The 10,477-nt window shown below is 40.3% G+C and overlaps 1 protein-coding gene and 1 long non-coding RNA gene across 3 annotated transcripts in view; one reads left to right on the top strand and one right to left on the bottom strand.

Moving 5' to 3' along the window:
• The window catches only part of LOC144652686 (uncharacterized), a 207,603-nt gene that overhangs the window by 59,408 nt on the left and 137,718 nt on the right, over positions 1-10,477 (top strand). The gene's annotated exons all lie outside the window — the stretch shown is intronic.
• LOC144650315 (aquaporin-7-like) lies at positions 780-8,367 on the bottom strand. 2 transcript variants are annotated; one of them, XM_078509965.1, is made up of 7 exons: positions 8,228-8,367; positions 5,157-5,258; positions 4,839-4,965; positions 3,623-3,760; positions 2,968-3,086; positions 2,376-2,593; positions 780-1,657 (listed from the first exon to the last, which is right to left on the bottom strand). In XM_078509965.1, the coding sequence occupies exons 2-7, from the start codon at positions 5,235-5,237 to the stop codon at positions 1,501-1,503; spliced, it is 840 nt and encodes a 279-aa protein (XP_078366091.1). In that variant the 5' UTR covers positions 5,238-5,258; positions 8,228-8,367; the 3' UTR covers positions 780-1,500. The 2 variants fall into 2 exon arrangements, with proteins under 2 accessions (XP_078366091.1, XP_078366090.1); XM_078509964.1 differs by lacking the exon at positions 8,228-8,367 and adding an exon at positions 7,433-7,571.

Raw genomic sequence — 10,477 nt, 5'->3', positions numbered from 1 at the left:
GGCTCCGCGGTAAAGATGTTAAGCGGGAAAAGTTCTGCGACATGCGACATAAACGCAGCATTTCTTGCTTTGCTTCTGAAGACAAATGTTCGCGTGTAAAATCATTCTGTTCACAGTAGCAGTTAGTAGCTTAGCTACAACCACAAAAAAAGTGTTGGGAATGTTTGCACTTTTGTTCCTCCCCTCCCTCCCCTCCCTACCCCTTTTCAATGTTGAGCTACTTGCAACCTTACTCAAATAAGATTGTAATTGATGTGATGCTCTAACATTGATTGGGGGAGCTGGGTAAGGGAGGTTCTGAAACAGTTCAGGAATGGTGTTTACTAAGTTGAATTCAAAAGTGATTGCAAGCGGGTATACTCTCGCAACTTTCCCAACTACTCAATTTGTCTGTAGTTGTCAGCTGGAACAGAGTATCCAGTAAACATATTTTAAATTCATAACAGGAATATGCTAAAACCTTTGAATTGTTTTATTAAAATTCCGGAACTTGAATCCGATGGCTTTCAGTTTCGTAAGGTGCGTTCGACATATGCTCGTTAAGCCGCGGCTAAAACGATCAAGCTTTTTTGTTCAACATTAGGTAGGATCACCGGCTAAATGATCAAGCACAAGTAACACTACCATGTGCGCAAAATGTTGTAAAAAATGTTTAAGGTATAGGGGCGCAAAAAACGAATGAGACATATTCGTCCAACATAACGCTGGATGAAAGTGTTTCATCTTTAAGCCGGGGCTGTAGGCGTACTTCTTTTGTTAGGAGAACAAAAACAAAGCGATAAAACAAAAAATTAACAAAACATTTAATACACTTTACAGTAAGTTACAGATACATCGGTTAGGCAATATAACACTAAGCTTGTTAATTACTATTTATAATGAAGAGCTATATTTATGATCTCGCTATAAAGTATTTAGCGTGTAGTATATTGCTGTATATTTTTTCGTCTCACAGCAGGATGAGTCAAAATACAGATGATTTATTACCCAAAGAGGTTTTTACCCAAATTGTGACTAAGAGCAGTTTTTGGCTCTCTTGCGCGGTTGGAAGTGGACTGAGAAATAAGGGGACTAAAGATTACCTTTTTAACCAGTCCTTACTTATAGTTAGCATTCTGCAATTTACTATAGCCTTCCAGCATCTCGCTAATATTTTTACTGCTTGCTATAGGTCCATACGGTTTTCTTGTTCACTTTAAGCCAGCGTCGTTATCAGATCTATGACTGACAGAAGCACGTGCCAAGGTCCTGACACTGAGGTTTAATGATTACATCCTGTTACATATACAACGTACAATGTGATATGTGTTCTCCTTATGTTTGCTTAATACTCTATTTCTAATCTTTAACATGGTTCGTAGGTGTTTATACAACTTAAGTGTACTACACTGTCACGTGACTATGAGGATAAGTACTCTATATAAGACACCACTGATGAGTCCCAGACGATCATCAGCCTTCATGCAATCCCTTTCGTCATTCAGGGAAATCCCTTTGTCTTTACTGACTTGTGATGATACTCTCGAGTTCCACTGAAGGCGGCTTCGGGTCTGCTGGAGGGTGATGCATCTCAATAAGACCGATGTACGCCAAGGCACCAAGAATTCCACCCAAGAAACAGCCGAATATTGGCACCCAGGACCAATTGTTTCCCGCGCTGTTGAAAAAATAAAAAAAAAAACCGGTTAGTACAGTCTTTAAACGTGCAATGTTACTCCTCTCTAAATTGTCCCTGAAACAGTAGGAAACAAATAAGAAAACGCCACAACAGACGATCATGGATCTTGACTACCTTATTATAGGAAATTAACGCGTCATGAAATTAACGCGAATTTCAAACTTTCGCGTTAATTAAAGTCGCGTTAATTTTTGTTAACGTTAATTTCCGCGCCGTTAATTAAGTGGAGCGTTAATTTTCATGACGTTAATTTCCATTATTTTAGCCCCAATTTTTCGTTACAGTCCAGATGTTCTTGACTCCAAGGAAAAAGCATTATTTTATCTGCCACTATCATTGATACTGTGAAGAACGCTCAAAGTCGGAAAAGTACCACGAACATTGTTTTCGTTTAAGATTACACGCCTACAAGTGTTGAAATAAACTTGTTTCTGTTGTGTACGTCGCGTTAATTTCCTTCATTTTGAAATGTTACCCTCTCTTTCGCGTTAATTTCCTATATTGGGAAGTAATTTTTCCTTCAATTCGCGTTAATTTAAGTCGCGTTAATTTCAAATACCTTAATTAACACAAGCGTTAATTTCCTATAATAAGGTAAGTCCAAATGTAGGTCTTAATGATTTCCTCCCCCAAAGTCGTACTTGGGCCATTCACCCACACTGCCAGCAAATCATATAAGTTCTACGTTAATACTCACCTAAAGACACCCCCACCCCATCCAGCCATTGCAGTAAAAATTCTTGGTCCCAGGTCCCTGGCGGGATTTATGGCGTAACCGCAGTTGAACCCAAAAGTGGCGCCAATGACGAAAACGACCAGCCCAATCATGACCGGTACCGCCCCCTTGTCAGGAGTATTGTTGCTCTTATCGATTATGGCGAAGACGCACCCAACCAGGAGAGCCGTGCCAAACACCTGCAAATGCAGACATGCGTTATACAATGGTTTTTCGTATCGTATTTTAATGTTCATCTGTTTGTCTGCCGGTCTGTCCGTGTGTCTGTCTATCTGTAGGTCTATCTTTCTGTCTCTCCAGTCTGACTGCTTGACTGTCAGCATATCTGCCTTCTTGTCTATCTGTCTGCTTGACTGTCTGCCGGTCTGCCTTTCTGTCGGTCTGCCGTTTTGCTTGTCTGTCTGTCTCTTTATGACTGACTGCCTGACTGTCTGCATGTCTGCCTACTTGTCTATCTGCCGGTCTGCCAGTCTGCCAGTTTGCCGGTCTGTCTGTCTGTCCTTACGCCAGTTTGCAATTAACTACCTTAGAAACTACTTTTGCCTTTGTTTACCTGATCACCGAATCCATTCCCGATTGACAAGAAGGGCTGAGGATATGTAGCCCAGATCCCTGCCGTGCCTTTTGGTCCCAGGATCTGACGAACACCTCCATCAAATTCATTTAAGGCATCTATAAGGATGCAAATAACAAATATAAACCCGTTTGCAGTTTGTTACGTTATATCAGAGTTCCATACCACTGCCATTCCAAGCGGTGATAAGATCATGACTTCTCGCAGTCTTTTTCTAAAAACGAATCGAAATAGCGAATAGAGCGATGGATCTGATTATACTTGAACCACCGAAAAGTGTTTGCTCAAGGGGATAAAAGAAGATGGTAGACGCGAGAATAACTCTAGCAAAATGCCAGTAAGTTTGATACTATCGGGGGGAGGGGGCAGTTGAACTGAGTTTAAATTTCCCCTTTCTTCTCTCCCTGCAGTCTACAAGAGCCCTCTTCACTGACATGAGTGCATCGACAACATTTTTAGAACAACAGCACTCCATTATAAAAATTGCAAAGGTTAACAAATAACCTCGCTAGCATTTCATTTTCATCAGAGGTTTTCCAACCAAAGAAAACACAAGTGTGCATAATAACTCCAGTCAAAATTTGTCTAACAATACGGTCACCGTTTATCAGAAAAGATCTAAAACACAACGTACCATAGTACACTCCATAGACACAAGCTGAAGCCACGAATGCCCCAAACATTTGTGCAGCCCAATATACGGGAACTTTAATCCAGGGAAGTCTTTTCACGAGAGCAAAGGCCAACGTCACTGCGGGGTTCATGTGAGCACCTGCAAAGCATAATATTTAAAGATAGAATTGTTTCCATAAGGGACCGAATTTTTTTCCTGGCCCCCCTCGAAATCCAATTTTCTTTTCGATGATCCCCCCCCCCAAAAAAAGAAAACAATACTCAAGTGAAATTACAATTTATCAAGCGTTATCACTAAAGAATGTATCAGTTGTCCAGTCATAATAACAGGTAAACTACATTCCTCCATAAAGCTGACACTGCCTTGACTGTTAATTGTGGATGCTGTTTGAAAGTATGGTTTGACTGCATTTGTAATCCAATATGCTGTTGGGTTGAGTTAATATCAAAGTAGGGGTACATAACAAAGTAGGGGGGTCCGGGGGCATGCTTCCCCGGGAAAATTTGAATTTTCAGAATCACAGGAAGCCCTTATTACATCACTAAAAAGTATAATTATTTTCAGTGTCCCCCCCTTACTGACCATATTTTTTTGCCTGACCCCCCCTTTGAAGCCATATTTTTTCGCATGCCCCCCCCCTCAAATTCCACCAGCCCCCCCTTCCTCATAAAAAATGAACGGTCCCTAACAGATATACGAACCTTACCTCGGAAAAGATGCCGTGCTACCGGAAAACGGATTACAAGTTTAAAACGGGACGGGTTTGTTAAAGCCGGATAATGCCAGGCCATGATCAATGACTACTTTAAGCATTAGCTGCATGTTTTACAAGCTATAACTAAATAGCAAGTTCCGCTTTGATTTTTTGTTCTAACATTTCTTTCTGGACTAATCTTGATTAACAATATAAAATTAGAACGCAGAATAATAAAATGTTAATCCCGAATTAATTTTAATCCGCTTCAAAACCACCGTGCCCATGAGTTCCATCATGTACCATCAGATAGCTTCAGAGCACAAGTCACTTAGGAATTTTGAACATTCCGTGTTCATTTATTTTTGGCTCGTTGTTAATCTGACGTTTTGCGTGCAACCGTAGACCGATTTTGTTATTAAGCGTCAAAAGATCCTGGAAGCATATTTTTTGCCTGTAATCGACACATTGAAAAATAACTTGGAAATTACCATCTAAATTGTTTCTTTGCTGTAAACTTACCCGAAATCCCTCCAGCCCAGTAACAGCCGAGTGTGACACCAATTCCCCAGCCGAAGTTTACTGAGAAGAAATTTCCAAACTTCCAGTTACTAAGAACCATCTGAGCCACTGATCCAACTCCAAATGTCTACAACATAATAACAATAAAAAAATCATCGGTCTGCTGCAAGAGTCATATGCACCCATCTACTCATCTAGGCTTTTCCAAAGAAACTTTTTAACGCTTGCGTTTATTTCGGCTCGCGTTCTGTGTACTATAAAAGAGCAAAACTTAGTACTCCCTTCACCCCTGTTAATTAGTTTTACTTTCTTACTCACCAGTAAAATGAAGGTGGAGGCGAATTCAGCTGCAGCTTCTCTCATCAATGGAGGCAAACGAAAACGAAAACGAACAGCCATGGCGAAGTTTCAGTTATCACACTGCAACATGCATGAAAGTACAAAAATAAACAAAACGTGCGTGTTATCTTTGAAGCGTTCGAGCACCGATGTCTGATTGGCTACAACTCTGACAGTACGAAGAAAGTGTTAAAAAAATAAATTTCGGCCATGCCCGACAGACCCTTTAAACTATCCGTCGGATCTTTAGGCATTCCCTTTATTTTGTATAGGATTTCCTCTTTCCCCTCCTCACATATTGTTCTGGCTACACCGTTAATGGCGAAATGGAAATAACAAACGTTTCAGAACAACATATCATCAATTAAGTGTTCACGAGCACGCAGTTTAAAGGGGTACTTTACGTATCAACGGGGATTGAATGCTTACTGAATTTATGGAATAAAATGCAAAATTTAATAAAATCTTAGCGAAATTTAAAGGAGTAACAAAAGCAATCTAAGCCAAGCGTGAAAACGAGAGCTATTCTTTTCAAGTATGTTCGATCAGGAGTGTTATTAGTTTGCCACTCTCATTTCCATATGCCTTTCTGTCACTTCTGGAGTACTGCACTACACGTAAAATAGAACATTTGTTGACATTGTTTTTATCGGGATTGCTGCATTTCATTGGCCTTGTACTCTTCATTTGTGATATTTATTGCCCTAAAACGTCGACTGATTGAAGACAGGCCATATCTTTAAAGCGTCATTGATGCCCATGGCAGTAATTGATACTTGAATTCAAAGCTTAGTTATAACCTGGCTGGGACAATGCTTAATCAGGCGAATTAAATCACCAAGTTTAATAGACTCAGAAGTCGGATTAAATATGGCCACTATTACTGACAAATCGTTAAAATGTGACCCGAACCAAGAGTCATTGCATCTTGTTAACAGTTAGTCTTATGAAAACTACGGTTAACTTGACTAAGGCTTATATATTAAACGAGAAGTCGTAAAGAGTCGAAGAAGTGAGAGTTTGGGATACAAATTCTTTTCAACAAGTTTTATCTCTTAACATAAAACATAAACTGTTCCCTTTCGAGAAGTTTTATCAAAAGCGTTTTTATTTTATTAGATGTATCGGCCTAAATAAGCAACACGTTTTAGTTATACAAACAGTTAAACGAAATCTAGCGACCCCCGAAACAATTTAGGCTAAACGACGCACCATCTGAAATTTATTAAACTTCCTTCCGGATCACAGAAAAGATTAACTTGTTATAGCTTGTTCAAATCCCCTAAAATCAATACTGAGGTTAAAGAGTTTTTCTTTCTCGTTGGGAGCCTCACGTTTGAGAAGGGATTCTGTTACTAGTTATTATTTTTTTAGTAGTAGTATTTATAGAAACTATTGTTTGTAATAAGTATATATAGAATTATGCACAGCCTCATTGTGTAGACTGCTTCAATGTCGGGCAGTGTAATCCAGTGTATACATTTGTGACGTATCGTGCACATTCCTCGCATCGCCATCGGAAAAGCGATGACTCTTCGTAGAAATATCGTTAGCCGAGCATTCACCTGACAATCAACATGGATGATTCTTTCATTACATTTCTTTTTAATTCGATTTTTATCCTGGAGCAGAACAAAATCGATTCGTACCGTCAAAACGTAGTCCTATTAGCCTAGAGATTAAATGTCACACGATGGAAAATGCCAAGCTGGGGGCTTATCGTCACGCAATAAGGTAATGTGTGTAATGTACATGGAATGTACAAAGCTATGGGAAATAGATTGACAACAGCATTTGAGCTTGAAAACTTTGTGAGGGTATCGTGGTCATTTCCCAAAATTCAATTAAATTTCGTGTCGTTTTGTTTCGCATGTACTGTAAGCCGTAAGCTTACAAACAGAGCTCTTATTCCACGAGGAATGTGTCTCCGACTCCCGGCTCCGACTAGACAAGATCAATTGCACTAATTTCAACACCAGGTACAGTAAAGTGGAGTTCAGAAGCGGCCGATATCCAAGGGGGTATATGGTTTGCCGTCCGATAGTTAGCAGTCCGCTAACTATCACGCCACTGGGAGCTGTCGGGAAGGAGTTTGCCTTCTTCGGACTCGTTAGTTGACCTCTGAGCTTCTGAATACTTCCATTTCGACGTATTTTTAATTTCAGTTTTTGTAGTTTTCTGTTGTAAATGGAAACGTTTTTGATCCAATTTGATCGCTCACGAAAAGCTAACAGCACCCCAGTTTAGCTCCTTACCTTCAAGAAGTATGCACACTGTTCTAATGAGCAACTCGGAGCGTAAAACTTTCTCCCCAAGTTAACAAGCGTCCCAGCCAGTTCTAGGATGATAATGAATGTTTGCTTAGGGTTTACCGGCTATTAACTCTTTATGACAGCTTTGTCTTGACATCAGATAAGATAGGTATGAGAAAGTAAAGATTGGACAGTGGACACGCAGACTTATAAACTGGCCTGGACTGTTGGACTACCGGTGTACCGGATTAATACCTCAATTTTTAGGCTTTACAAGATGAGCTTTTTGCTAGGCAAGTCGAGGCCGAAAAGGCCAAAATTTCGAGAACATTGTTTAGAATGTATTTAAAACTAAAAGGCGTTCATTTTGTTGTGAAAATATCAAATGAACGGGATGAATCAACCTTTGTTTAAATCCAGTCTGGTAAACGACGTGGACAAGTACACGTAAATAAAGCATTTAGAGGTGATTTGCTGCAATATTACCTCCTTCATAAAATTTTTAAACGAAAACGTGAGAACACTCAGCCTCACTGCCTCAGTAAGAATAGACGTTCTCATGTAAGAGTGTTCCTTGTTTGAGCAAGAAACGATTTTACTGAAGTGTATGCTTTACGCAAAAGGGCTGCTGTGTTATTTTTGCATCAGATCGGCTAAAAGGCTGTTTACCTTCGTGTGTTAATGCAGGACCGAAAGCTTTGTAATAAAATCAACTTAACAAAATCTGTCATGCTCAGTGCTATTATAATGCTGAAGAAGCCTTTTGATTTCGACAGATCTCGTTACAGCTTTACTAACCTCGAGTAATGCGATGGATTCCGAAATGCAAAAACCCTTAAATCGTACAGGACTCAGTTATTCCTTTTGAAGATCGAGTGACCGGCACAGCTCGAGGCAAAGAAGACGGACCGGCAAATTAAACTGCGTGCACAAAAAAGTCTGCATTCAGACGACCTTATGTACCCCATAATCTGGCGGGGTCATCTAAGAACCTGATGAAACGTGAGGTTGAGAACGCTCATCAACTCTTCTTTGTTACTAAAGGGTATTAAATCGCCATATAAGAAGGATAGACAGTGATATTTATGATCATTATTCATGCATCACATCAAGCACTATTGCCATTAATCCATAATATGCCGTGAAATTTTTAGTTACAGCTGTACAAGACCACAGTTAGATCTCTAAATGCATGTGTGCCAGTATATGACGACAGTTTTTGTTTATTGTTTGAATAAGCATTTTACCTGCTATTAGTTTTCATGAACAACGTGAAACAATTTCTACACCCAGACTACAATAAATGGATTATTGGTCATTATTCTAGCTAATTCGCCGATAATTCTAGTTGTACATTTTTTGAGAGCTTTTTTCCATGGATAAGGTTTAAGTTTTTGATTCTCAAAGTAAACAAATATAAAATCCTGATCGAACAAACAAACGACCACAAAAATGATCTCACCTCAAATCTTGTAAGACCAGAATTCAATAGTCATTCTAGCTAGATCTGTGGAAATCTCTAATTGTCTCGGGCAATAGCGTGACCCGGGCTTGCATGGTAACGCCGCAGGCATATCGCCTGCAAAGTAGTTGTAATGGGTAATGGGCGATCGGAAAGGAGGAAGCAAGGTAAAAAGGGGGGGAATATGGATAGAGGGGGGAAGAGGGGTCAAAAAAAAAGCGCAAGTTAGTCATGTTATTTCACCCAATTCATCACATCAAGTACTCACTATGTTGCTGACAGAAGTAATCATGATAAATCTCAAATTCGCAACAATTTGATGATATACCTTGCAATTTGTTTTACTTCCCACTGCTTCAGTTTTTGGCCTCCATTTAACAACGTTTAGCTAGTTATTTTAATTTTCAAGGAAAGATAATAGGCATCTCAGGCACATACTAAAGTTAACTTGATTAGTTTAGCCTTTTCCAAGTATTTCAAGCAGCTGTGTACATTGTTTGAAAGTTTTCTTGAGATTAAGGATTTGTAAGTATAAGTATTTGGCAGAAAGGGAGAAAAAGAACAAAAAGACCGAACGATCAAGCAGCCACAAAAGCGATCTCGCTTATTTAAATCTCCTAAAACCTAAATTCCACAGAGGGCTTTGGTATTTTGGGAAAGCTATCTTTGGAATAGCAATGCCAAAACCAATGTGGCTTGAGAGCAGTGCCAAACACGCCGATAAAGCTGCGAGGCTGCGAGTTTAATCTAATCTGGGAGAGATGGGGGGAGGGTGGAGGGGGGTGGGGGGAGGGTGGAGGAAAAAACGCAAACTGACTAAAAGAGCACCCAACCTTGCACCATATCACGGTTTTCCCATCTCACACTCCTCACAAGTGCTTCGTAGTATTCTGGAAACAGATCTCAAACTGTTTTAAAAGAAAAATTCAAGGATTTTTTTTCTTTTTATGGCGAAAAATTAATAAGCCGACGTCTTCCCCGGGATCTTTAAACTGTAGCGCTGCTCCTTCTTTCCTGTGCTCGTCTAAGCAGAACTGAGACAAAACGCTAAAGAAAACAACTAACCTAGAACTGATGATAAGTAAGTTGAACTGAATATGCTTGTCAACGCTTTGCTACAAAAGAGAAACTCTAAGGGAACATTAAATTACTCTATAAAGTAGAATAGCAAATGGCGTTCCGGCATATCATCACAACAAGAAATGCTTTCGTTAGTCAAAAATATGATGCTTGTACCAACGATTGGGCAAGATGAAGATATCGATCCCAACAAACTGGTGAAGTACCTCTTTCGCTGTAATTGCATTGCGTATACTCAATCGGGGTGGGCGATCTCAATCAGCTGTATTGGTGGTCTTCTGTGTCTGGGTCACGGGATGCGTCAATCGGCTCCTCGTGGGCTGTTGTGTCTCACTTTCCCTCGCCTTCGCTCCTCTCTCCCCCCCCCCCCCGCTTCTCTCCTCCCTCTTCCGTCGTCCCCAGTTCTCCACTCGCCCCCCCGGGTCCTCGCTCGGGTGCGCCTCGCGCACCAGCCTGTTTCCGACAGGTACGTTTGGCTGGATCAATCCATTCTCGGGGACGGTCAC

This window comes from Oculina patagonica, chromosome 4, assembly GCF_052425735.1.
Source record: "Oculina patagonica isolate OP01 chromosome 4, crgOcupat, whole genome shotgun sequence".
NCBI classification, from domain to species: Eukaryota; Metazoa; Cnidaria; class Anthozoa; order Scleractinia; family Oculinidae; genus Oculina; species Oculina patagonica.
This window is presented reverse-complemented; position numbering and strand designations above follow the sequence as displayed.